We start from the raw sequence: 27590 nt of genomic DNA, 5'->3' as shown, positions 1-27590 counted from the left end.
CGACATGCAAGGCAGGCTTCCTCCGGAGGCGGGCCTAATTTTTCATTAATTGAAAATGCAAGGACAATGCATCAGCTCTTCACAAAATTCAATGGCTCTTGAAGGCATCATCTTCAGTATTCCGGGAGGCACCAAGGCCAGCTTCACCAAAGTCGCGGTACACTCTGTCACGAGCGACGGATCGATCCTTACGGATGGTGAGACAGTTGATGCCGAGGAAAGTGGTGATGCGGTTGATAACCAGGACGGCCCAGTGCATGTAAATCACGAAGGCAAACACCAGGTACAATCGGAGGTACCAGACCTCAACCCATGCGCTGACCATTGGGAGACCAAGGCGGGGCAGGTTAGCCAGAATGGCACCACCGATCAGAGGAGCCTGGAGTACGGTCCAGTATGGGAAGGGCTGACGCAGCAGGTGAGCCAGGATGATCATGGTAGTCATGCGACCAAAGACGAAGGAGATAACCCAGCAGTAAAGGACAAGGTGGTTATCAGTCAGAAGATGCGAGTATGGCGAAAACAACCAGGCGACGTTGCAGAAAGTGAACAGAATCATAGGCACCCACTCCTTGATCAGAGGAGTGAAGGGCAGACCCTGCTTCTTACGCGCCTCATACACGTTCATAACACAGCCTGGGAGGTGGCCCAAGAGGAAGCCACCAACAAGGATCGGCACCCAGAGATCCTTCACGGAGTTGGTACCGAAGATCTGCGGGATATTGATGAAATCGGTGATCGGCTGCGCCCAGATGCCCGGACCCCAAATACCGGAAGCAATCATGATGCTGATGGCAATGAGCAGACCCTCAGTCGGACCATTGAAGTAGCCGAGGTACAGGGTGTGGGTGTGGAAAGTTTCCCAGGTGGAGAAGTACATCGCCAGGCAAGGGACAAGTGCAGTGTAGGCACCAAGCTGGGAAGCACCGAATCCCATGGCAGCAGTCTCCAACAAGCTGGCTAGGGTACAGTTCAAGGAGTCAATACCGTGACTAGGGTTCGTCAGCAACTATCCATGGCTAAGTCAGAGATGGTACGAACTCAAATAGTTCTCCCAGCCCGCTGGAAGTTCCCGTTCTCCGAGCCTGTTTACCATCCACGTTATCCAGCGTAGAGTACCTGTTAGGTGTCAGTTGAGATCAAACGGCTTTAGTGTAACCAATACTGACATCCACATGCCGAGGGCGAAACTGAAGTATAGCCACGAAGGGGCCTATGCAATAAGTTAGTGACCGCTCATACACCACAATTCCGTTCATCCATACCGGTCCCAGAAGATCAGGCATAAAGAACACGATCAAAAAGACATTGGCCACAATCCACACGAACCCGAGCAGGGTAACCATGTTGGGTGCCATCCACATGGGGAGAAGCTCAACGAAGGCATTCCACTGGAACAATGATCAGTGATGTGCCCTTAAATCCACGTTGCAGATGCCATGTTTGGAGTTCATACGTAGTGTCTGAGGATGTAGTTCGAGATAGGGGACTTGTCGACACTGGAGTACTTGTAGGACTTGAGAGGAAGCAGCGCATCGTCGGAAAGAGAATCTTGGGTCTCTGTACGAAATAATACATGTTAACAGTCAACTCCTGGATCAATTCAATTTGATTGAACTAACCTTGGACCATTCGCTGAATGACGTTCATCTTGAAAGGGAGCCTTGAAGCGATCCGCGACGCGTGGCACGTTCAGGCAGCGGAAAAACTTGGACTATATACCACACACTTTTTGACCGAAAGACAATGCTGTAGGGACAAAAGTAAAAACTTGAAGAAATACTCCTTTATCAAAGCACCAAATGGAGCTGGCGGACCCAAAAATAGCCAAGGGAAATAAGGGTCTCAAGGAATGTCTCACTCAGGGATTTTCGGCCTAAGATCACGTGCGGCACTCCGCATCGCCGGAACGCGCGCCTGAGCGCTCCACTTCAGCAAGGTTGTCTCGGCGTTTTGTTGTCTAGCTCTCGGTTTCGACATCAGTCCGTGGAGGCTTGTCCATCTTGTCAACATTGAATCGCCCTTCTATTCACTGTCCCGAAAACGTACCGACCGCGTACCCACGTCCCCTTCAGTCACGCGCAACTGGCGTTTCTTCACTCCGTCCTTCACTCCGACCTTCACAATTCACCACTTGCCACTCATTACTTGTGATGCTCTTTTGTTAAGGTCAACTGGGCATGACGGTTGATGGTCATCACAGCGCCCGACGCGCTTTTTACCACTGAGGATATCTCGCGATGCCGGGCGTCGTCGAAATGCACGCCGGCGGCGCTCCAGCACCAGGACTGGAATTTAGTGTCGCACACCAAAAGGTCGAGCTCGAAATTGATTTCATCAACAAAAGTCTGAAGGGAAATACGGAGATCACCATTCATCCGCAACGGAAGGACTTGAGGGACATTTATTTAAACTTTCGCCAGGGCGAGATTAAGCGCATAAATGTGAATGGGAAATCTGTTGCGACCTGGGACTATGCCGATCCTTGTGAACACATCCAGCTGTATGGAGCGCAATACCACCAGCGATTAACGCCGAAGCTCGATTCCCTCCTCAAAAGCCCACGCGAACCCGAGTTAAAAATAGCCATCCCGAAAGGCGTGAGAATTGAGGAGCTAGATCCATATTCGGCAGAGGCGCAGGAACAGATTGCACTCCAGGGCGCTGGTGATGATGTTGATGGACCAACGAGCGGCCGGGGTGCAGAGGCGATTCTTCCACGTTTCAAAGCTTTGACTTTGAACATTGAATTCGTGGCGGACCGGGTACGCGATGGACTGCAATTTGTTGGAGTCGATACCGGAGATCGTCGTTACCCACATGCCTACACTACGAATTCGCTAGAGACGGGGGTTGGGTGCCCTCTGTTCCCCTGTGTGGATGATTCGGCCTCGCGTTGCACTTGGGACATTTCGATTTCATGCCCTTCCACGCTGGGAGACCTCTTTGATCGCAAGAGCCGTGATGCTTCCGGCTCCCGCTCAAAATCCCAGACTCGGCAGATCTCTGCAGATGACGAGGGGCTTGACATGTCTGTGGTATGCTCTGGTGAGCTGACAGATGATATTGTCGACCCAAAGGATCCCAGTCGAAAGACAGTCTCATTCGGATGTTACGCTCCGCTATCTGCTCGTCAACTTGGATTCGCAGTCGGCCCCTTTGAATACGTCAACTTGGCAGACTTCCGTGAAAGTGATCAGGACGAACAGCTCGGCCAGAATGCCATCCCTCTCCACGCGTTCTGTCTACCCGGCAGAGGTGATGAGGTTCAAAACACCAGCTTCCCCATGGCACAGGCCATTGACTTTTTCTCTTTGTCATATGGTTCGTATCCTTTCTCCAGCTACAAAATCTGTTTTGTCGATGACGTTGCCTCGGACACATTGCCCACGGCCTGCCTGTCAATATGCAGCAGCCACCTTCTCTTCCCAGCAGAGATCATTGATCCAATGTATGATTCCACTCGGGCATTGGTTCATGCTTTAGCGTGTCAATGGACTGGAATCAATATTATCCCCAATGAACCTGCGGATACCTGGGTTACGGTTGGAGTTGCTTGGTACATCACCGATACATTCATGAAGAAGCTTTGTGGCAATAATGAATATAGATTTCGTCTCAAGCAAATGTCCGACCGGATCTGCGAGTTGGACTATGAACGTCCTTCGATCTACGACATGGGAAATTTCCTCAAGATTGACCCATCCGAGTCCCAGTTCATTGCCCTGAAGGCACCCCTGGTTCTTTTCATCCTCGATCGACGTTTGACTAAGGCCAGTGGCAAAGCCACCATGTCTCGTATCATCTCTCGACTGTTCCTCAATTCGCGCATGGGTGACATACCCAACGGAGCCGTAACATCGTCTCTGTTTCAAAAGACATGTGAGCGACTTGGTCATGCGAAGCTTGATGTTTTCTTCCAACAGTGGGTTTATGGTGCCGGATGTCCCCGCTTCCAGGCCACACAGCGCTTTAATAAAAAGAAACTCGTGGTTGAGATGATGATCAGGCAAGTCCAAGGTGATCAACCAGCAGCACGCGACCTTGATAAGAACGCCTTCCTGCGAGATGTCAAGGAGGAAATCCGTCACGTTTGGGCGGGTGCTCTTCAACCTGTGTTTACAGGGTCTATGACGCTCCGCATTCACGAAGCCGATGGAACTCCATATGAACATATTGTGGAGATCAAGGAGGGCGTCACCAAGTTCGACATTCCATACAACACAAAGTACAAGCGACTGAAGCGGAATAAAAAGCAGCGCGAACGCGCTGTCGCGAATGGCGACCCAGAGGCTCAGGAAGAAGTTCTTCTCTACTGTCTCGGAGACGTTCTCCAGACAGAAGAAGAAACTCAAGAATGGCGTTTGGCAGACTGGACCAAGGAGGACGAGGAGCGTATGGGCCAGGAGTCCTACGAATGGATTCGTATGGATGCAGACTTTGAATGGATCTGCAGGTTGTCCCTAGGTATGCCCGGTTACATGTACTTGTCACAGCTCCAGCAAGACCGAGACGTTGTTGCTCAATTGGAGTCCCTCCAGTACATGGCTGCGCAGCGTGAGCATCCTTTGATCTCCACCATCTTCGCTCGCACCCTAATGGATAGTCGCTACTTTTATGGAATTCGACTGACTGCTGTACGAGCATTGGTCAAGCACGCCAAGGACGAAGTAGATTGGATTGGGCTTTTCCATCTTGAGAGGGCTTTCCAGGAGTTGTTCTGTCTTCCCGGATCCCCCATGACTAAATCTAATGATTTCTCCGACATGGCCGCTTATCTTCTTCAAAAAGAGATACCAGCGGCAATCTCAAAGGTGCGCGACAACAGCGGTAAGACCCCTTTGCGGGTCAAGCGCTTTCTCTTTGACAAGCTGAAATTCAATGACAACTCCAACAATGCGTACTCCGACAACTATTATGTGGCGTCGCTGATGAACTCCCTCTGTCATGCCCTGCAAGGCCGCAATGAATCTCGACAAGAGGATGAGTTGGCCCATTTTGACATGGAGCGTGTCCTCGAAGCCCAGGCTGAAGAACAGATAGAGAAGGATTCTGTTGCCGAGTTCGATCGGTACCGAAGAATGGATGAGTGGTCAGGCTCTTATCAAAATTTGTATGCACGATCTGCGTTGCAGTGTCAAATGCAGATGATGCAGGCCAAAATCCAGGAGACAGACCTGATGCGTTTCGTGCCCTATACACGCGCTGGGACTTTTGATCTCCTTCGTGTGCAAGCTTTTGATTGTCTTGTTGAACTTGATATTTCTCAAATCCCAGACCTCCTTCGCTGGCTCATTTTCACCATGACCAGCGACTCGTCTGCCTATGTCCGTCATCATTGTCAGCGGTTGTTTGGTCGGGCATTAGCTATGATTGCATTTGGCCGCGCTCCGCAGCCCGAAAATACCCAAAATGATGGCTTGATTATCGAACAAGAGTCCTCTACTGAGGTCCGACAAGCAGACTTGGCGCGCCGTCAAACTGTTCCCGGTGCAATTGAGGCTCTTAAAAGGGAACTCTATCACGATGCGTCACTGAAGGAATACCTCTGGGCGGCGTGCAATGCCCTGCCTATCGGATTGCACGAGATGTCTGAAATCGCAGATATCTGCAACGTCATGTTTGAACCCGTGACGTCCAAAAAGGCCGTCCTTAAATACCCTCGCTTCTGGAATGTTCAGAACTTGGGCAACGGCAAGGTGCGATTCTTCCGTTCAAAGAATATTCGTACCACATTGGGACCCTCGAAGGACGCCGTCAAGCGGAAGCGTGAGGAACCAGGTATGCCGCCGCCTGCTCCTCGGATCACGTTCAAGCAGGCCAAGACGACTTCCACACCCAGCACCCCGTCCTCTACGAGCCTTCCAAAGATCCACATTCCCAACCCATCCCCCGCTCCAGCAGCAGTCAGAACCCCTGGCTCTGCCACGCCATCAACGCCATCTACCGGTGGCCCACTGAAGCTCAAACTCAAATTTGGGCAAAAATCAAAATAAACCATGATACCTGCATTCGAATACCATGTACTTTACTACAATACGATTTCCTTTTATCCTATCATTAGGCGAAGAAGCATGGTTCTAGGCGCGAACAAGGCGATGCATTGCTTCCATAATACCAAATCTTTTTATGCCATCGCACATCTCACCGTACATAGCTGCCGCATAGACTTGCTTAGACTAGAGCGAAGCACGCGTCCTTGGTATCTTGTAATTCCCGTCAAACCCACGGTGGTATTTATTCAGGTTATCAGGAAGCTTCCACAGCAATCGCAGAAGCAGAAACAGAAAAATAAGGTTTTGATGGTCCCCAGACGAGCAACCGACCCATAAACTCCCTGTACCATTATGATCATCCCCAGCCACGGTCAAAGCCGCGCGCTTGTGTCCTCGAAGAAAATGTCATTTATTGTGTGTGGTGTGCTTATTTGTCGTTTATCCGTTCAAGGGCCTCAATCATGACGACCGAGTTACCGCGGATGACCTATCGTCGTTAGTCCAGTTTTGAGCAGAAATAGAGAGCCAGAAGACGTACAATCATGCCAATGGCGACCTTCTCACCACCATCTTTCTCCTCGAAGGCCTCATCGAGGACAATGTTCATGAACACCTAAAGAAATGAATGAGTGATGATTCCTTTGAGGCGGTGGACGTCTGCCAGGTCCTTGGGTCTTGACAAGCTGGGAAATCGCATGACCCAGGGACCGAACAGATCAATCCAGCGCAATATATTCATAAGGAGGGAATCGAACGTACATCGTAGCCGCGGAGGATACCGATCACTTTGCGGTTGCCGTTCAACTGGCAGAAGACCCGCTTCTCCATGTACTGCGCAGAAATTGTCAGCGGGCAAAACGCGAGATAAAGGAAGTGCGGAGGAGTCAGCACACACCTTTTTCAATTCCGGCTGAGCTTGAGGCATCTTGGGCAAGCTGGTAACTGGATTACTGGTTTGGCAAGAATCGAGTGGAACCTATCGCGCGGTGCTGTGGTATCGGTGTCCGGGTTTAGGTTGTTCCAGAGCCCGGATAGGCGATAAGAAGAATAGCTCTTGAGCTCGCCGCACCGTTCTTCCACTTCTAGTCCACGCGCATTATGAGTTCAACTTTTGCAAACAGGAGGAAACCACGGAAGATTGGTGGGGATGATGAGGAGGAAGACGGGGGGTCTGCCCCAGGTGCGTCATATTAATCACTCTCTATCCTAGAAACTGTCTAACCATCAAGCTGCATACAGAGCCCGTCGTCAAACGGCCAACAAAAGCGAAGCCAAAATCGAAACTGCGCATGTCTTTTAACGCTGGTGGAACTTCAATGGCCGATGAAGAAGACGAACCCAGCGAAGTGGTTATTCCAAAACGACTTGGCCTAGGCCGCAAGGCTGTGGAGCGCAGTGCCGCTCAGCGCAACCAACTTCCTTTAGGCGATGCCGAGAAGCTCTCCGAACGCTTTGGTCATGATCAAGACCGACCGAGCTACAGCAGTGACTATCTCAAAGAGCTCCGCGACTCAACTCCCTCTACGCCAAAACTCACCGATGACGAGAAAGACAAGACAGTGGATGTGGCCGCCAAGTTTGGCGAGCTTATGACAGTTTCTGGTCAATCGGCCATCCCGAGCGCAGCCGAGATTCGGGAAAAGAAAGCTAGAAGAGCACGCTTGGCCATGGAACATACCGCCAACTCCACAGAGGAGGACTTTATGTCCCTTGATGCTGGTGCTGTAAGCGACGATGACTGGGACGCGATAGCGCGGGGTGAAAAGGTGGCAGAGAAGGAGAAGGATACACGACTCGTTCGGGACGATGAGGATTTCGCGGAGGGTTTCGAGGAATATGTGGAGGATGGAAAGATTTCACTGGGGAAGAAAGCAGAGCGTGAGCAAAAGCGCAAACAGCGTGAAGCCATGCGTGAACTTATCGACGATGCTGAGGGGCTTTCTGATGAGGAAGATTCCGATGTGGAAGAAAAGGCTGCCTATGAAGCCACCCAGACGAAGGCCGCCATCGGACAGAAGTCGGACATTGAGCGGCCTCGGACACCTCCCAAGATGACTTCTCTTCCTCGGTTAGCTAGCAGTTTTGACCGACTGCGTACTTCCTTGGCAGCAATGGAAAATGCTAAGACTCAGATGATCAGTCGGATGGAGGACTTGCGAAAAGAGAAGGCCGACATTGCGATTCGCGAGGTGGAAATCCAGGGCATGATAAAAGAGGCTGGAGACATTTATGAACGATTGAAGAAGGAAGCCGGTATCGCAATCACAAATGGAGATGCATCGGCTGGTGCTTTGGAGAAGTCGCGAGGTCTGGAAAGTATCGGCGCGCCATTACCAGCTTCAGATTCCAGCTCCGATGAATCATGAGTCTCGCCTTCCTCATTCGTGCCTTCCTTTATGATGCCAATTTTGCCAAAATCATTGTTATGCTTAGATTCGGAGTTGATTTTTTTGATACCCAAGTTCCAATATTCAAGGTCCTTTTCTACAATATATCTTACCATGCCTCCCGCTCAGTCGTTTTTCATATTTCGACAGCTTCCCCGTAGAACAGCTTTAACTGCTGAAGATCATCCGTCAGCAGAGCCTCCAACCAGATTTGTACCCTTTTCTAATGCTATACAGTGCCCACAACAACACCCCATTGTCGTGGATCGTTAACCCGATCAATAAAACCGGAGCGGAGCCTCGTCTCTATCGCCGCTCCGACACAACGTCCATCGAACTATTCTTTGACTTGTTTTTCGTGGCCAATCTGTCCACTTTCACAGCAACACATGAGATCAACAATCTGAATGGTATGCCCTCGAGGCTGTATCGGGGGTTTCAGGTGCTAACACTATCCAGCGTTGGGGTCCTATGTGGGATTCCTCGGAGTTATTTGGTTCACATGGCTACAAGTCACCTTGTTCGATATACGGTTTGCGCAGGATTCGGTCTTCGAAAGGACTTGCAAAGCCCTTCAACTTGCAGTGATGATCGGTTTTGCATCCGCCGGAACTCGTTTTACGACCCGCGTTCGCGACGAAAATTTATGGGCGTTTCAATCGTTGAGCTTGATTCTGGCAGGGAGTCGAATATTGTTGGCGACCCAATACACCATCACTCTTGCATTCATGTACCAACCCATGAAAGCCAGTGCGAAGGGCGTTGCATATACGGCTATGATGTTTTGGGCAGCCACAATATGCTACCTCGCAGTAGGCCTTCAAGCCCCCTTGTCCTGTCTCCACTAACATTTTAGATGTTTTTCGCTTTCAGCCAAGGTCATCAGGTCCCTTCTCGAATCTGGACCGTTTGGTTCGCCCTGTTTGGAGTTGAGATGTGGACGGTGATGGTGGTCTCTTGCGGTTTTCCTGAAATTGGCTTTCAGGACACCTACCTCAATGTCCGGATGGGCCTTCTCACGCTCATCATCATTGGCGAGGGGGTTATTGCGGTCACTCGGATTGTCAACAAGACGGTGCGGCCAGGGGGATGGACCAAATGGTCGTTTGTTCATATCTTGGGAGTGACAACCAACGTCGTATGCCCCCTATCCTCATGAGTCTGAATTGTTTATTGCGAAAAGCTAATAGTAGCTTGCAGTACCTACTATGGCAGGTTTACTTTGACCTGTCCCCGGGGCGTCGACTTGGTAGAGTCGCTCAACAGATCTGGGCGCAACTCCATTTCCCCTTTCATGTGGCACTGATTTTACTGCTGGAGGGCTCTCAAATACTGGCCTTGACTTTGGATGTGACGTTAAAGTTAAAGTATCTGGGACAGACGTTTCTCTTTGTGTGTGAAGAAAATCGTCCAAGCCAACAAAAGGCGATTGCACTGATCAGAAGCACCATCACGGACATGGAGATTCCATTTAGCCGGGGAGCAACACAAGAATGGGCGGCAATCTCGAGTCTTTTGGATGACCTTTCCAATCAACCTCTTTGTCCTGAGGTCGGGACATTCAGTGCGCATCATAATGTGGACATCTTCAATGATCTGATGGGCAATGTTACTGCAGCCCTGTTCTCCAGCATGGATATCACCCCACCAGTAAAGGTGGACATTGGCCTGCTTGACAGCCATCAACTGCTGCAAATGTACATGAAATTGTTAGCATTTGTGTATATATACTTCTTTGCTGGAGCCAGTTTGACGATGGGCTTTTTCAGCGTATTCACCATCCTTTCTCGTCGGCACAAGCGCTTGCTGTACCTCGGTCTTTCCATGGCAGTGAGAGCTCTACTTGCAATTTTTCTGGCGGGTCTAGTCTCATTCGCCAGCTACTTCCCGTTGGCCTATTCCTTCATGACCTCGCCGATCATCCTGTATGCCTTTACACTGCCGCTTCTTACTGGTCAGTTTTCTGTCCCATCATAGTCTGCGGAAACTAATTCCCAGCAGTTCTTTTGGTTGACCGACTTTTGGACGGTCTGGCATCTCGGAGAGACGCAGCCAGCCGACGGAAGCGGGAAAACACCATGGAGCTAAAGCGTTCCACCCTTACTGGCATCGCAGAAGATCAGAGCTCTGTCATGGGTCGTGAACGACATGCCCCATTGTCAATTGGTGGAGAGGAGGCTCATTCTCGGTCATCTGAGCCATAGTCTATGCTAATGACACACGCGTGCGGCTCTTTGAGCTTGAACGGGGAGAGGCATGAAGTCTAGCCAGGCAGCAGTGCGTATGTTCTGCATGGATACCCATTGACTGGGTTTATAACGTCTCAGTCAGCACCACACTTTTGCTTTAATGAGAATTTGCTCGTCTTGCCAAGTTGGAGACTTTATTTTATCTGGTCAGTTGTTTTTCTGTTTCTCTCAAGCGTTCAGTCCACGCGTAATCAATCGTAAGATATTTGCCACTCGCTGTTATTCCCGAAACCTCTAGTACCTGTTGAAATAATCAGAGACATCTGACACCAGCGAGGAGGTCATGAGTAACTAACGCAATATCCGCGACAGCGCATACTTAAATGTATGGCGTGACCGTTATGGGATGGTCTGCAGCAAGCCATCAACATCCATGATCCACCTCAATCGATGGGGGTCTGGCCGTTGGGATGGCAGGGTTGTCTCGCGAAATAACCTTCTAGTTTGTCTATTCTCCCGTGTTGACGTCCCAAAGGGCTATCTACCTAGACTATCCCCTGCAATGCTCTATCTTGCTATTATAATTGAACTTGGAGTATACGGTGCTGAAGTGCTTAGGCAGCTATAAGAATTAACTCTATTCGCCTTATATTATCCGCAAAGAAACAAATCGATCTATACCACCCGTGTACATCTCCCCAGATTGATCTACGAACCAAGATAATATAGACTGACAAAGAGAAACTCCCCATATGACGCACATGCAGTCCATCGCCCGGCGACGATTCAATCCGCCAACCCGAGCCAACCTCCAAAAGCTCGATAACTAACAGCTTGAGTGGATCTAGCGGCGTAAAACCAACAAATGCCGTACAGATACAGATACATGTAAGATTATGACAAGCAGATGGGAGCGGATGGTCATCCGAGTGGATGTAATATCCGAGGCATTGCACCTCTGACTGGAATAACCATTGCTCGTTCGCATTTCCTGCAGACCAGTTCACTATCTTGCCGGCTTCAACGCCACCCAGCCCATCCCATCGTAAAAAGCTTCTTTGAAACGGGGCTGAGGGATGTGTTGAACTGGGGAGAGTGGAGCGGGGTGGGGTTAGGTCTGAGCTTATAATATTTATTCTTTCGTTTCTCTTGCTCATTCTCATCTTCGGAAACTATTGAGTCTGAGTCTATAAATAAGCGTAATATGTAGCTTGCTATAGTAAGTGCACTAGTAAAGTCCAACGCTCCACACTAACTATAACCCTGCTGTCGATCAGGCAGTAATGCAAATGTCCTCGGCAGATCGCATCCTAAGTAGACACATCACTCCACACTCCCCGGGACCCCTAAAAATGAAAATAGACGTAGACCACCAACTGTTCATACTTGCTTTTTGGGCAACTGTTGGACCAACCTAAGACTCTGATTGGAGCGGATGATTCACCACTGCCACCTAGCCCTGTGTAGCTACCCGTCCAGGATGGAACATTTGTAAATTGACTATGCCAAGAGCGCGGATGGGGTAGGAGCTAGCTTAATAAGAATATGTGGATATTGTATTTTACGGGGGTCGGAAAGCTTGGGTTGATCTGGTTCAGGGCTGTTTTTCTTTCCTAACTGTGGGCTGGGGTTGCTTTGGTTCTGGACGAGATATAGACTGCTGATATAGGATTCGACACACTGAGCCCGGGAAATAGATTTAACATTAGAGTTTATGCAAGGAATATCAGGATAAGTGTGATCAAAGATTGTAACTACTTTGCATTCTGAATAATAAACCTAAGACGCCATCCTAACGGCGACTATGTCTCACATTATTTCTGCCCAAGTCGAGTCTCCGCGAGACATACAAAGAAAGATCTGAAACGGCGGCAAGTGGATCGCGGTAACTTAAAGTCCCGATTTCTGGTCGGACTAGGGTTAACGGTCATTCCGGGAACAACCCATGGGGTGTTCCGTCATCACTCCTTAATATTCATAATAGGCGACTATCAGGGATGAAAGCTTTAATGAGAGCATATCAGATGGATATAAAGGCGTCTGCTAATGATCATAGGACACCATCTCATAGTCTCAATTTCTTTCCATGAAGCTTAACGCCTCACCGAGTTTCATTACTATCCTCCGCTTTCCGTTGATCTAAGACCGCATTGCATTCAACGGTTTACCCGCAATCAAGATCACACCGATCAGCCATTGCGGTACACCTGTCTCGAATAATAGTAGTAGCCCTGGAGAATCAACAGGTATATCTATCTATACATAGATCGGCATGCCATTTCATCCGAGCATACTATATAACTCAGGTAAGAAACCCCAAGTGAAACCTCTCCATCAGAGCCTGATATCAGCCGTGCAGTTGCCACCCGTCAAATCATTGCAAAGACACAAAGTCTACGGTAATCTACACACAGCGACAACCCGTGTACAACCATAATTGTTGCAGCGGTGAATCCAAAGTGACGGGATCTACTTGTGCATTCTATTCACTATGGTAGAAGTACAAGTTAGTCCGGGGTGCGCGAGGCCATGGGAGTCCCAGGAAATTAACAACAATCCACGATTTATCACTCAGGGCTGTTCTTTCAATGCGATGAAATTTCTTCCTCTTGACCACCTTGCGAACTACTGGGACTCTGTTGACGCAGACTCTCAATCTACTGATCAACAACACTCACCTCCTTTGAAAAGACTTCGGACTTCATCTGATTCTGGAAACATGTTTCATGTCCTGCCAATGAACCGTCCCAATTCCAAGGATTTCCTCTGCTATCCCCCGAAACCTCATTCTTTGCATCATCCTACGTTGCTGTCAAGTGCAATTGTCTCTCCCGCTATGGAGACTACTTGTTCTAGTGATGGGAGTTCCTATGATGAGATGCCATTCGGGTACTTCAATCAGCCGAGTCACTCTTTCACAACAGCCTCATATACAGGGACGGTCAATGAAGTTCCAATGTCTGATTTTGACTGGACTGCGAAGAATTTGTCTTTCGTTTCCGAGACTGAAGATACGCCCTCACTCTCGTCACCCTATGAGTTCATAGATATGCCAAAGGACGAACCGCCTACCTGGGGCAACATGCCCTACGGGACCCAGATGCCCTTCATCCCTATCTCCAATGACAAGAGTGTCGGGTTTCAACCTTTCAATTCGCAATTCCAAGAATGTTCTACCTCATGGACTTCATGGCCGACCAACGCAGAGAACTGCATACAGCCATTCGCAGAACATATGGATCAATCTTCAAACTACGCCGAGTTTCCAACAGACTGGCGATCACAGATCGATCACCCCATGGTCCAAGACTATAAGGTCTTCCAGACCATCCCTAATACACCAGACCAGCAACACATCTTCCACCAGGAATGCACACAAACCAGCACATACACTCTGTCTCATACCACAACAACAACCTCACTTCAAGACCAAGAACCCAGAACAAGCTTCAACTACATTACCCCCCAACCCGAAATAGCAACCATCATCCAACAACCATCCCACCACCTCGCCACAGGTGCCAATGACCATCAACAACACCCACACCACCCAATGCAAGCAGCAATCCAACACACACCAGAATCCCTATCCCAGCCCGACTCCCCAATCCAAGCACAAGTTGAGAGCCGAACTCCAAACCACTTAAAGGCAACCCTCCACTACTCAGACTCCCGAAACGCCTTTCTAATAGACTGCAAGCGCCGTGGCCTCTCCTACAAGGAAATCAAGCGCATGGGCGGGTTCAAAGAAGCCGAATCAACACTCCGGGGTCGGTTCCGGACATTAACGAAGTCGAAGGAACAGCGTGTTAGGAAACCTAAGTGGGTGGGACAGGATGTAAGTAGAACCCACTCAAACAAGACATTGGCAGGAATGGCTGATGCTAATCCTGATGATCATAGGTAAACCTCCTCATCGAAGCAGTCTCAATCTTTACAGATAAAGACCACTATGATTACGAAGGTGACGATGTACAACCGGACTTTCCTGCTGGTGTGGTGAGCCAGGCTCAGGCCCAGAATCACGATGGCAGTCAGAACCAGGCTCTTGCGCCGAAAGTCTCGTGGAAGAAAGTAGCTCAATTTATTTGGGCTAATGGGGGCAGTTATCAGTTTGGCAATGCGACTTGCAAGAAGAAATGGTGTGAGATTTATGGGGTCAATATGTGATTTAATCTATTCCACTTGGGTCTGGTTGGGTGATCATGGTCGTGGATTCGTGCGTTGTTCTCGTGGGTTTATGGAGGTTATGGTCATGGTACTATTACTGAGTAGGGATGGATGGTGGTTTGCTGAGATTTCTTACCTTTTCTTGTTTAGGATTTAGTATTATTAGTATTTCTGTCAGCTGGTCTGAATTCATTTTTTATCTACTTCAAGTTTCTACTACTCGCTGAAGTTGATTTAGCGGATCAACCATCAACATGAACTCAAGTGCTACTACAAGGCACATTCCATGAAATTGAGTTCACGTAAATCTTGAGATTTATATTGTCACTATAAACAAAAATGAGAAGTATAAACAACATGCATATGCACATATCAGCCCTCATGGACTAATCACAATAAAGATCCTCCACGATAATCAACCCTTGGGAATCCCACATCCCTCAAAGCTTGATTCAAGTTCTCCGGATGATGTCTCAAAGCATCCCATTCCGCCTCGGCCTTGACCATCAACGTACCCGCAAGGATAGTTCCGTTCAAGGAAATGACCCCCGGATCGACCGTATCATTCGCCGCGGCCGGATCGATGGGTACGGTAGCGGTTTCTACTTTCCGTGGCGCGATCATCATTGTTGATAGCGTCATGGCGAGGTTGTAGCTTATAGCGGCTGGACCGTGAGATGGGAGATCATGGGCCTGCGCTGGATCTCGGCCTTCTGTTGCGGCTACGGCGGCGCGGTAGAGAGTGATATAGATTGAGTGGAGGGTTTCTGGGGATGGGTTCGGAGGGAGGGGGAGCGCCAAGTGGGCGAATGGGAGGTGAGGCATGTATTGGAATGTTGAGTTGGAGGTTGGCGATGAACCGGGTTGTGTCTTGGGTTGTTGGGCGGCTAGGAGTTCGATGAGGGGGTGCCATCCCTCTGCGCCAGGTGATCGCATTGCTTCGACGGGAAGGAATTGAAGGTGACGGTGCGGTTGGCTTGCACCGCTGTCCTCGCCAGAGTTAAAGAAGGCGTAGAGGCGGGGTTTCTCTGAGCTGTTGCTGCTGCTACAGCTATTATCAAGGCCCCATGTACGTAGACATTCATATGTAGCTTCCAGATCCACCTTCTCCAGCAAGTCGGTCTGAGCCCGCCATTCCTTCGTCGCGAGGATAAAGTGGTGCGGGATAACGGGGAACTTATTGAGCACGAGGGCGTGGGAAGGGTTCTCGGGCGGGAAGTGGGCGAGCAGAAGCTCCGGAGAGGGGTTCTCGAAGGGATCGGGTTTGGGACGTTTCGGACCAGGTTCCGGTTTGTAATTTGATGGTTTCTTTGCAAGAGCAGGGCAATAGCGTAATTGATACTGGAATTGAGTTGTTAGCGTGATCTAGCCTATGACGATATGCGGTACTTTACTCACCGGAATCCCCGCAGCCGTGACAATTGACAAGTGTGTATGCGAGAACACTAGATGATTCCCTTCTTTGGCAGCTTTAAAGCGCCGGGCGACCAGCGCCGAAAGGCTTTCCGAGAGACCGAGTTGCATGGTGGTGTGTAGAGGATATGAGACAGAACGTGGGGATAGACGTGGGGAGATCGCGGAAGGCGGTACGTACCGCACCCCGGATGTACGAACTGTGCAAGTTACTTAGAATAAATCTACAGGAATAAAATAATATGTAGTGGTGAGATATTCATGCATTGTCATATCCATTAAATCAAATATTTTCCGAGCCAAACACCATCCGATAGTCACCCGAGCCAGCAGGATCGGTATAGGTGCAACCAAAAGGCTTCCTAGAAATAAAAAGACATAGTAAAATCGTACCAACATCGAGCCGAGGTATCAATATCCGTAACACATCCGACGGTAATACGCCGCTCGCTGCAATACGGAAACAAGACAAAAGAGAACAACAAGGTTCATGGAAGCGCTCAAAAAGATCAAAAGTATTTAGCACACATTCAAGCCATGAGGTCATTGATCGACAGATCATCCTCAGGCTGGAATAGATCGGGGAGAAGTCTTGCTGGCTGACCCATTAGATGAGTAGATGGGCCATTGATCCAAGGACCACGCTCCTCTTCGCTGGCGCTGAGTACACCCTCAGCACGCTTCAGAGTCTCCACGTCCAGATCAGTGACATAGGCATCACGGTTGGTACCGTCACCTGCGCCGGCTAGAAGTGGTAAACGGACCTCGAACTCGTTGTTTAGCATCATCTCGTCCTTCCACAGGCGGCGCTGCCCGCTGAAGACACAGAGAACACGCTTCTTGGTCTTCATGCTGCTATTGGGGCATCCCCAGGACTGGGGGTAATTTCCCCGGTTGTTGCGACGGCGAGTCACCACAGGTCGGGGACCCTTCCCAGATGCAGTAGAGGAAGTGTTCTTGGTAATAGCATTGCCATTACCGATGATAGCCCGAGAGCCCTTGGGTTTGGAATTCCGACCAGTGCGGAAGTTCAAGAGGTCATAAGAGTCGTTATCGTCGTGGGAATCATCATCATCGTATTGCTCAACGGAACCAGTTGTATCCTGTAACCGATGCTTTTCCATCGTCTTCTTCACCTCCTCGTCGGCAGCAACGTCAGCCAGATGTTGCTGGTTGATTGCCTCCGATGGCTCCTCCTGCTGCACAACGCGCAGGACACAGTCATCCAGATGCTCGTAGAAGTCCTGGGGGTTGCTGAATGTCGACGAGCAAGTCGAACACTTGCCAGTGGCATCGCTCGGGTAGTTTGTACCCTTCTTCGCAGAGGCACCCGGGCTGCGCTTGCGGCAGTTAGGTGGAGTCTGCTCCACGCCATGGACGGAGGTCAAGTGGCGCTTGAAGACGTCAGCGCGGTTGAAGCTCTTCTCAGCTGAAGAGCCAGTTCCGGGACAGAAACCGCAGACCATAGTGCCCTTGTAGTGGGTCAAGGTGTGACGGTTCTTGTCGTATTTGCGGGCAAAGCCTTTAATGTGGTACTCGCAGTTCATGATGGGGCACTTCTCTGGCCGCTCGGACTGGTGGGTAAGCAGGTGAGCCTTCAAGTCCTTGAAGACACGGCCGCACTCTGCGAAAGGGCATTGGCCCTTCTCCTTGACATCATCGCCTTCGATGCTGCTCAAAGCGGGGCTCTGTCGGGAGCGACGGGAATGGGTGGAAGAAATTGAAGAGCGTCGGTCATATACGGACGGAGGCCCGGAGTGGAAACCAGAATTCATCATCAGGGGGGAAGGCTGAGGAATTGGGTGGAGACCGGGCGAATGTTGCTCCACATTGTCGCTGTATGGGACGGGTGATGTGGCTGGGGAGCAAGGGAGGAAATTAGTGGGAACGGCAGCGTAAGCGTTTTGCTCGGGATATGAGATGCTAGGCATGAGGTTGTGGCTAGGCATATTCTGATGAATGAGAGATGGATCTGAAATTCAATTAGTACCAATTCTAGATTTGCGCATGGTTTCGGAACCTACCAACAAAAGGATCTGGGATTTTCTCCCGATATAACCCATCCATGTCACCTGGATTCCCCATGTAGTCATTGGGGAAGATATCAGACATCACAGCCGCCGGCAACCCGAGTCCATGGTTGGTGTTAAGCCAGTTCTCTTGGAACACCTGTGTGGGTCCAGAGTATGGGGATCCAATTGCAGAGGAGGGTGCGCTGGCAATGGACGGCCCTGATGCTGCGGACCCTGTGGGAATTTGTGGTTCTGTGGCATATGATGTTGTGATGGAGGGAGGTGTGGCGGGCATCGAGGGGAAATTGGAGTGTTTGTGCATTTCGGCTTCGGAATAGAGAGCTGGGGTATCGAAGTATGAATGGGGAATTCGAGAGAAGTCGATGTTCTGCGCATATTGCTGCATGTCCATAGAGTATTGGAGCATTTCCATGTTGGGATCCATCATGGGTTGGAAGTATTGTTTAGGTCTGGCGGCTTCGAGGGCGAGCATCTTGGATTGGAGAGGATTCGGGAATAGAACAAAATCCGAGTGCTCCGCAAAGGACATGCCTCACTTTAGGCGATTGAAGGCGCAGAACTATTTTCCTTTTATTAGCTGCGTTCTATATTCCCCGGGTCGTCGAACATACCAAGGGATAAGGTTCGGATTGCGGCCCGTCAACCCAACGTGCGAACCTCGGAAAGATATAGAAGGCAACGTGCGGAATTGACACCCGGGTAAGAGGGCACAGTATGCAAGGGATTGAAGCGATAATAATGGTCGCATTCAGGTCGCAAGGTGTGAAGAGGGGAAGGAGAAGCAAAGCCTTATATACAATCTGGAATCAAGCAGAGGAAGACAAGGTTCGGGACCAGCGTGAAGAGAAGCGAATGGGAAGCAGTAGGAAGGGGGGAAGAGGAGTATTATAGGAGCATTGTTGGCTACAATTAGTTTATAGTTGCAGAGTCTAGTTTCGAAAAAGAAAAAAAAAGAAATCCCAAAAATTAAAATCAAAAAATCAAATTGTTAAAATGTAAAGAAAAAAGTAAATAAAAAATGAATTGATTGAAAATCAGAAAATCCAAAATAAGAAAAACAATTATCCAGTGAGATCATAAATGACAATACCATACAGACCCTCGAACATGGGGGCTATGCTTAGCGCCCAGGACCCCATGATAAAATTGGTTCGTGAGCTGCATGGGAATTCGTAATAAATCCAGTTAAGCATGGGGTATTCTCTTTCCTTTTCCTAGGATCGTATCTCCATCGTCATTTTCCGATATGACGGGATACTCAGCCTCCCTGTCAGGCGTCCAGTCTTTTGTATCTTGTACCTTTCTCCTACTGACAGCCCTACCCACACCGACTCCATTCCTAAATTTCATTCTGCCCTACAAGGTTCAATTTCCCGTCCCCCACGGGCCCTGCGGGCCTTCTCGGTGACATCCTGCAGTGATGTCAATAGTGCGGACGGGAATGTTTTCCGAGACGCGATAGATCGATTTTGGCGGTGAATCAATATCACAATGGAGCCATTATGGAGAATGGAGATGTTCGGCACCATAAATTTGTGCAAAAGATCGGCTAGATTAAAATCCTTTCAAGGGATAGATTGTCAATAGCCTTATGGGCCATGCTGTCAAGTCGATCGTTGCACGGGAAGGGCGCCCCATATTACCCTAGATTATTATTCCTAATTTCCAGACACATCGGTAGGTCCGTGAGTTTTCTTCCGAGCTCTTGAATCGAGATTTGTCATGTCCGACGGATTACCCTATAGAGTAAGGTGATTCGAGCATCACCCTTGCTATGTAGATGTTATGTAGATCTTTATACGTAACTTACTAGTGGATGCCCAGGCCTGGCCCTAAGGTATACCGATAGATTGGGTCCGCCAACCGTGCAGGGAAGAATAAAGAGAAAAAAGGGGGAACAGAGAGAGAGAGAGCGAGAGAGAGCGCGAGAGCCCGAAAGGAGTGGATCCCCGGACCTACCCACAGAGCACGATCTCTGTATGTAAATGGTATTTTTCCATAGGTTCGGGTTGCCGATCTTTGACGGGCCCATCTTTCCCCACATGTACCGCCCTTTTGGCAGACGTGCATGGCGCGTTGTGGGGCTTGATTGGATGATAGCAAATGAAATGTGAAATGAGCCCCCGAACCGCTCGTCCCAATCGAGGGCACAGATGGCTTCCGACGGCAGACAGGCGGGCCTCGGTGGGTTCGCAAGTGACTCGTCTTGGGGCCACGCTAGCCGACTTGGTTTTGGTCGTCGACGATCATTCATCAATGTTACTCTGCTGTGCTGGCTTCTGAGTGGAAGAGCCGCATGGTTCATTACAATTTGGCCTGATCTAAGTGCAAGGTTTGCCTAGTAGTAGTGCCCAGTTCTACTGGGATTATTTCCCCATTTCCCCCCTCCCCAGAGATTGCTTTTTTTCTTCTCCCTCATCAAATGGCTCGGGTCCACCGATATTAAGATGGAAAGATGACAGCTGGAATTTGTTCGATTTGGGTCTGGAAAACATCATCAGTGGGTCAGATAAGGGGAAGCGAAAAAGAATAATTTAGTCCGGCGTTCCCGCCGACTATTGGAATGCTTTAGGCCCTTAATTCCTAAGTGGGTTTGACAGCAAACTATTAGATGGGTTCAGCCAAGCCACAAGAGCAAAAGTAAATTGTACAAGTTGAGCTTAGCCGACCAAAACCGTGGGCCTTCGCGCCATACCGCAGCCCTAGCGGCAGGGACGGAGTGGCCGTAAACAAAGCAAAAACCAAATACGAAGCGCACTAAAGCCACAACCCTGTCATGAGCCACAGTCGGTCTTCTCCTAGCTTTCCCCGGCATATCCAATCACGGGCCACCGCAAGGGTCCCCAGTGGGCCAGTGCATCTTCCGTCTCCCCAAGTGAGGCGCAGCATGACCATCTCTGTCGGCGATCCCGGCGCCAACACTAACTAGCATAAACCACATGGGAAATGAGATCATTCCTTTCACAATCATGGAAGCTCGTATCGATCCTGATCCACGTTTACCCAACTCTGGGGACATGCAGTGTGCCCAGACAATCACCGTCACCGTTACTTACGGTCGGGGCCTCGCCCTACGAGGTGCAGCAACTCTAACTACATACGCACCTCCCATTCGTTATCTCGGATAAATACGAACGGCCATGTCAGAGATGATCGCCAGGTAGTACCCAGAGCCGGAAGGTTACGTTAGGCCGGAGCCCGTTGAGAAGTAGATGCCACTGCCAGCGTGTTGGAAATGTCCCACCCTGAAACGCAGGGCTGAACGGTAAAGCCAGTCAGCACTGAGAACAAGGATGTGACCCCTAAACTGCGTGTGATGGAGCCATCTCCAGAGATCCAATCCAATCCCGTCCACTCCCAGGTTCTTCTCCCGCCCCCAAACAGTGAAACTAATCCGAAAGAGGACTTTCATGAGAATTGGAAAAGGATGATTAGACGTGGCCCATCTACCCGATACCAAGCCGTCACCGTGGACCCGGGAGTGTCAGTGTCAGACCATGCCACATGGAGGCTAGAATCATATGTTGACTCTTGCACCGGCGACCCCGAAGCCACATTTCCAAGGCCTGAACCAATTTTTGGGGTTATGATGGGGAAGCTCGGGTCAACTTGAGGTCCATGGGAAGAGCTTCATACTTGATTATCTATCAATCCGACGATTTGGAATTCCCAACAATCCTCTATCTTATGAATTAATCTTAAATTTAATAATTAAGGTCATACTCACAATTTGTTTAAGTTCTGTTTACTTTTCTTTTCTTCTCTGCAAGGGCCAAAACAATCATCAATCCAATGATTCCTTCCACGGTCGCGCCAAACCCCACCTCCACCAACGCCCATCGCCCATCGCCCAAGTGCATCTCCCAACTCAATCAACCACATGGAAGGTTCTCCTTCCAGACCATCAGTTCCTGCATCAATCTAAGAATATCTTGGGGCCGGCGTCTACTCGCATAAACATAGGAATTTACAGTACTATACCGTAGATCAATCCTAAATTTATCGGTCGCGAAAAGCCAAACAGCAAAAGGTTCGACTCTTTCTGGGTCAACCTCCGAATACCAAGCTGCGACTAACAAGACTCTAAGCCCTATCCATATAGTGTGAATTCTTATTGGACAGTATTCCCTGTCTCCCATGTGGCGGGGCCAAAACAAGGCATGGGGTTTCTAAAAACAGAAACGGACGTTCGTGCGGGAAGTAAGCGATCGCCCCGTGTCTGGGGATCCCGGTTTCGTCTCATCTCAGTTACATGCGGTAACACTGCTATTTGTGGGAGGTGTTTGTGAATATTGTGTTATGCTCGTTATTTCTCGTGTTGTACAAAATGTGACCATTTACAGTATAACCTCCAGATGAACTTATTGGTCGGAACCATGGCATGTAATATATATCTAATCTTGGGTCTTGGCTCTTCCCTGCATGTATAGTGCTTGTTTTCTAGAATTCTCACCTTTCTATATTTACTGCACCTCTGACTGCTTTGGGATACACTGCGTATGCACCTTCGAAACTGTCTCCTGCGTCTGTTTCAGGATTCAATATGCCATGTGGTGCACTCACCAGGGATGCAAGGGGGTCGCATGCCTTGTAAGCACAATTTACTTTCGAGATAGGAATTATAGTTTCCTTCGGCCGAATCACTCTCATATATCCGGTACCGTGTCTCGTGGCATCGGGTTTACTAGATCTGACAGGTGTGGAAGCAGTATAAGGGTAGGTCAGCATATAGATTAATAAGTCACGAAATAGATTAAAAGTAATCAAATGATGGAATTGGTCAGATTTTAGGACGCCTTTTCAGAGCCTCCCTCTGACAAATGCACGTCAACCTTTTTTCGAGTCGTGTGGCACCATGTTTAAGTACTCAAGTAGTATGAATAGAGTGGCGGTTTCAAAAAGCGAGCCTAATCAATCTCCACCTTCAGTACCTTTGTACCTAAGCTTCCTTCGTACTTCGCACCGAGTACTACTAAAGTAAACATAAGTGGACCATGTGAATTCATTAATCACTTTATATCTTACCATCCCAATAATAAGCCCCAACAAACCTATGTCCTACTACTATATCCACCCCCTATCCGAACTGACACTCCGCTCCACTCTCTGCCCAGCTTGGCCCCATCGGAGATACCCCGATGACATTCCCGCAGCCCACAAGCAAAGACCATGGTGATCATTCAAGTCTAGACTTTGTTATGGTACGTGCATGCACCGGATGGGACACACTCTTCCGGTCAATCTAGATGCCATCGAACAAATGACAATTTTCCCCGTTATCAGTGGGCTCTACTTATTCCCTTTTAGGTTTCCCTGGAAAGACCAAGGCCAAGATTAAGGCACCGGGAAGGAATTACGGGAGTTCAGTAATGTAGACCCTGTCAGCCAGGAGAGGCAACTGATTCGCCGAATACACGATAAGCGGCTCCCCTGGCGCATTTCACGGTCGCTTTTGCTACCTGATCTAACCGTTTAAGTCTGCGATAGGCGAAATTCTATCCCCCATGTCTTACTTTCTTATAGGCGGCATTTTTGTTACCGGGTGAAAAAAGGTGTGACAAGAAATCAATTAGATGACTTGGCCGTCAAAGCTTGCACTAGTTTAGCGTTGCCTAGCTTCAGGCTGTCAGGGGCAGAATTGCTGGATTCGTCTGTGCCTTGCGCCTTCTGTGTACATACCGTACAGGCCATTGTGCCCGGGTGGATTGATTAATTATCGGGCAATGTCCTCCGCCGAACCGAAACCAATTCTGAAAATGCCACCCCTGTCTCCTACCGCATTGATCTCTGGCGTGATACCCACCTGATCATAACCCCCCTGCATGAATGTACACCCCTTGGTCGCTATGAACTACTTGGTGTGGATAATCCACGTCAATTGAACCAGGGTTTAGTACTGAGTCATTAGCGGGATGCCGTGGATCACGGTCCGATCCTTCAGTCCACGGGTACCATGTGTCCGAAAAGTGTATTGGGCCAAGGTTCCAAGTGGAGTATCCCTTTGTCTCAAACCTGAAATGAAGTTGCACGATTCAATAGTGCGGATCCTAGATCCTCGTACCTCGTCACGAAGCCTAGATCAAGGCATGGGATAGGGATAGGGAGAGTTCAGGGAGTAGATCTGTCTAGGCGTATTGTACAGAGTAAAGTGCATGGATAATTACGTGTATTTACCGTATTGATCCCCGGCGACTTTTGCCTCCTTTACCCCGTGTTCTGTCTGCACCTAGGTGCGTTGTGGCTTTGGCTAATGCATTGGCAGGCTGAATCCTTCGAAGGCTCGAACGCATGTTTGCTTTTCTATCATCGGTTACAGGTGTTGAGTCGCCCGGGTGTCAGAATGAACCCTAACCACGAGCGGCCCGCCCAATCAGGAGTACAGTGTCGCACACTATTGATGCAAGATAAGGTGTCGAGGAGGGGAAGTAGTGCATATCTCTTTCCTAGAACCGAAGCAGGAGCAGTGATCGGCAGAGAATCGGCACATCGATTCATCCATCTCCTTCCTGAACGAACTCCTGACTCGCTTGCATTCCTCATACATGTACGGAATACTAGCTTCTTTTCGTATAGCTTCGTTTAGTGTCCAGATGGGGTTATTGTTGATAAGAGTTAATCTATTCTGGCCCTGTCATGACATCAGACATTCTAGTTGATCGACGTAACGTGATCGGCCCCCGGGTTGCAAGGTACTAGGATTGCCACGCACTACCCCTCCCCCTTTTCATTGTTTACTTCTCGATGTGTAACCACAAAGAGGAAAGCCGTGGACGTGTTACACGTCTGGTGGCACGAGTTCGAGATTTCTCAAACCCTATCGAAGGTACAATATCGACGTGGTTCCAAATGCATGATTACCGATGGTCCCCGAAGATTCACTGAACATCTAGACCCGGAGGTGTCATAGCGCCAAAACATACCCATGAAGCTTGGATCCCAATCAAAGTTCCTGAATCCAGAGTGTGGCTTATGCATCCATGCAACCAAGCAAGACAAGGGAACCCAAAACAAGAAAAAGACAATTGACACGAACAAGATCTGCATCTGCGGTAAATCATCCACTAGCGAGTCTGACTGCTGTCACATTCTTATATTAATATGAACAAAGGGGGACCTGATATCCATCACATTCACATTGGGCGATGAATAACCTAAACTGCAGCGGGAATCTCGGGAAGCAGATTGCATAAGCGCCAGATGATCGACAGAGAACTCGACACCTCTCTTTATCCACATTAACACAATTGGATCTATCGCTTCCGCATTCCGTTTCCTACCACGGGCTCGGAGGAATATCCCTCGTCCCCGTGCAGCACGGAAAAAAAAAACCAAAGATTAACACATGATCGCAAAAGTGCGACGGACCCACCATCTCCATATCCGATCCGAAATCGAAAGAAAAACTTTGTTATTCGGACGTGTGGGGTGTCATCTCCACCTAACCACCCGTGTCCACAAGGTCAACATACAGTAATACGCAGTCAAAGGAACAGGAGAAACTGCGTCTCCACAAATCCCAAATTCCAAAATCTCAAACACACTAACCTATAAACACACCGTATCGTCGTGTCCGAGATGGCATCGCAAATCATCTCCCCGATCCGACCAGACCCACACACTGAGGCGGTGTCACGATCCACATGAAATTCCTTCGCCTTGCCTTACGTAGCTTGACAGAAACAGAGACGTCATAGCGTTCGGTCACGGCATGCTTTATCCGAATTCGGATTTGATGGTGGGGTTTGACTCGGGGAATCCGATGCGCTGGGTTTTGGGATTTGAATTTACGAGTGAACTGACCTGTACTGTGCCGTGTTCCTTTTTCCGCTTAAGGTGGCTTGGAGCTATGGTCCCCGCGGGAATGGAATTGAATGATGCAATTGCGGGTGGACTCAAGGTGTGACGAGGTTTTCAATTATCCAAGTCACGTCGATCGAATGAGATTAACAGGATTGGAACACGTATGTCAATTCCAAGATTCTGTCGCGGGGTCAATGCTAAGTGGTTCTTGTTTTGTCTGCTTTGAGTTCTATAGTTTGGTGATCAGATGCGTCGCCTGCAGGTGGCTCAGGTTCAGTTCAAGTTTCTGCAGGGTCTGATCATTGCCCTACCGGGTATTTGGGGGATCTGGAGGATCATGTCAATCAATCTTTAGATCCAGTAAAATTGAACTCGATCGTATGTCAATTGATGTTTCGGGTGATTTGCGATCGGCGATCTGATTAAGTGCTTATCGTGTCAATTCAGTATCTAAATTTGTTGACTCGGGTTGGAGCTGTCCTTGATTCAAATGGACATGTGCATGAGTGGTCTCCTACGAATTACTGAGAGTAAGGGGTGCCTTGTTCGTCCAGGTCTGCTGGTATGTCAGATTATGTTTGCTTCAGGGTTCAATGTTGGTGTTCGCCCAGGTGGTGTTTGGTCACGTCAAACTTGAGATTGGATCCATAGAGCTTGAACCATGGAACAACCTCGGGAAACAAAAGTCTGATCTAGAGCCCTTCCAAGGTTATTGACATATCCTTCCCTTCAAGATGTTAAAAATGGTATCCAAATTGTAATTTGAATTATTGATTTTCCAAATCTGCACAAAACCCAGACGCTTCAAGTGTGGCTGTGAACATCTTCAAATCAAAATATATCTCGAACTAAAATCAAATTGACATCCGATTTTCATAATTCCAAGGTCAATTCGAGGTCTCGTGGACATAATCAGACCTCGATCCAGTCCTGGCTAGTCCGGGGATCAGACACGCTTTGGTCTAACTTCCAGGGGTAGGTGCCGTGTAACCAGAATCACGGTAAAGTGCCAGGTTCCGTGGTTGATAAATATCACAAAGCATATACAGCCCGAAGTTTAGTTGACAGGACAGAAACGGTTGAAGGTATAAATTGAGTATCCCGGTTAATCGCGCATAAACAAATAAAGCTCGGAAAATAGAGCTCATGACATCTCCCTAAGCCAGTTGCGGATATAATAAGCGGGCAAAGGCGTCCATAGTGGGAATATAAAGGCGAGACGGCAACACGAATCAACGGGAGATAAATGAACCTTTCAAACTTAGAAATAACTATCGAAGGCCGTATCCATTAATAAATGGAACTTAAGTGTCATACGAGCTAAAGTCCAGAGCCACTAATTTTGAAACCCACAAAGCAATTTGACCACCTGGGCATATTTTAGGTGCCGTACTAGGCCACAATACAGTAACTCTCGCCCTTTGCCCAAGTCAACACTACTCATGTACAGTACGAATTCCAACCTCAAACGCAGTAGCCTATTACCTAGAGTCCAAATGTCATGCGTATACTTACAAACTCAAAGCTACGTTCCACAAACCTTCCCTGCCACCTCGTGTCCCACACAAAGCAAGATGGGATCCCGATCCACCGGAAAACAGA

The 27590-nt window shown here is 49.0% G+C and overlaps 8 protein-coding genes across 8 annotated transcripts; 4 read left to right on the top strand and 4 right to left on the bottom strand.

Moving 5' to 3' along the window:
- Window positions 1–88: 88 nt before the first annotated feature.
- N7503_004595 (uncharacterized protein) lies at window positions 89–1650 on the bottom strand (the record flags this gene model as incomplete). Its single annotated transcript, XM_057064142.1, has 6 exons — window positions 89–992; window positions 1042–1119; window positions 1170–1213; window positions 1266–1391; window positions 1457–1560; window positions 1623–1650. 6 exons carry the CDS (start codon window positions 1648–1650, stop codon window positions 89–91), a joined length of 1284 nt encoding a protein of 427 aa, XP_056921885.1.
- A 590-nt stretch (window positions 1651–2240) lies between these two features.
- On the top strand, window positions 2241–5996 carry N7503_004594 (transcription initiation factor TFIID subunit TAF2; the record flags this gene model as incomplete). Its single annotated transcript, XM_057064141.1, has 1 exon — window positions 2241–5996. The coding sequence occupies one exon, from the start codon at window positions 2241–2243 to the stop codon at window positions 5994–5996; it is 3756 nt and encodes a 1251-aa protein (XP_056921884.1).
- A 109-nt stretch (window positions 5997–6105) lies between these two features.
- N7503_004593 (putative small nuclear ribonucleoprotein SmG) lies at window positions 6106–6945 on the bottom strand (the record flags this gene model as incomplete). Its single annotated transcript, XM_057064140.1, has 4 exons — window positions 6106–6483; window positions 6535–6609; window positions 6756–6827; window positions 6892–6945. Coding segments are annotated over 4 exons (261 nt in total), but the record flags the coding sequence as incomplete, so codon positions are not given.
- Window positions 6946–7094: 149 nt separating this feature from the next.
- Window positions 7095–8362, top strand: N7503_004592 (uncharacterized protein; the record flags this gene model as incomplete). Its single annotated transcript, XM_057064139.1, has 2 exons — window positions 7095–7176; window positions 7236–8362. The coding sequence occupies 2 exons, from the start codon at window positions 7095–7097 to the stop codon at window positions 8360–8362; spliced, it is 1209 nt and encodes a 402-aa protein (XP_056921882.1).
- A 135-nt stretch (window positions 8363–8497) lies between these two features.
- On the top strand, window positions 8498–10587 carry N7503_004591 (uncharacterized protein; the record flags this gene model as incomplete). The annotated part of the gene is made up of 6 exons (XM_057064138.1): window positions 8498–8571; window positions 8621–8793; window positions 8843–9195; window positions 9240–9521; window positions 9584–10337; window positions 10385–10587. The coding sequence occupies 6 exons, from the start codon at window positions 8498–8500 to the stop codon at window positions 10585–10587; spliced, it is 1839 nt and encodes a 612-aa protein (XP_056921881.1).
- Window positions 10588–13408: 2821 nt separating this feature from the next.
- N7503_004590 (uncharacterized protein) lies at window positions 13409–14742 on the top strand (the record flags this gene model as incomplete). The annotated part of the gene is made up of 2 exons (XM_057064137.1): window positions 13409–14410; window positions 14476–14742. The coding sequence occupies 2 exons, from the start codon at window positions 13409–13411 to the stop codon at window positions 14740–14742; spliced, it is 1269 nt and encodes a 422-aa protein (XP_056921880.1).
- Window positions 14743–15132: 390 nt separating this feature from the next.
- Window positions 15133–16322, bottom strand: N7503_004589 (uncharacterized protein; the record flags this gene model as incomplete). Its single annotated transcript, XM_057064136.1, has 2 exons — window positions 16141–16322; window positions 15133–16083 (listed from the first exon to the last, which is right to left on the bottom strand). The coding sequence occupies exons 1-2, from the start codon at window positions 16264–16266 to the stop codon at window positions 15133–15135; spliced, it is 1077 nt and encodes a 358-aa protein (XP_056921879.1). The 5' UTR covers window positions 16267–16322.
- A 363-nt stretch (window positions 16323–16685) lies between these two features.
- On the bottom strand, window positions 16686–19004 carry zfpA (uncharacterized protein; the record flags this gene model as incomplete). The annotated part of the gene is made up of 3 exons (XM_057064135.1): window positions 18800–19004; window positions 18180–18747; window positions 16686–18127 (listed from the first exon to the last, which is right to left on the bottom strand). Exons 2-3 carry the CDS (start codon window positions 18715–18717, stop codon window positions 16686–16688), a joined length of 1980 nt encoding a protein of 659 aa, XP_056921878.1. The 5' UTR covers window positions 18718–18747; window positions 18800–19004.
- Between the last annotated feature and the right edge of the window lie 8586 nt (window positions 19005–27590).

This window comes from Penicillium pulvis (genome assembly GCF_028828015.1).
Source record: "Penicillium pulvis strain IBT 33274 chromosome Unknown contig_23_segment0_segment0, whole genome shotgun sequence".
NCBI lineage: Eukaryota > Fungi > Ascomycota > Eurotiomycetes > Eurotiales > Aspergillaceae > Penicillium > Penicillium pulvis.
Note: the sequence above shows the minus strand (reverse complement) of the source record. Positions and strands in the feature narration are given on the sequence as shown.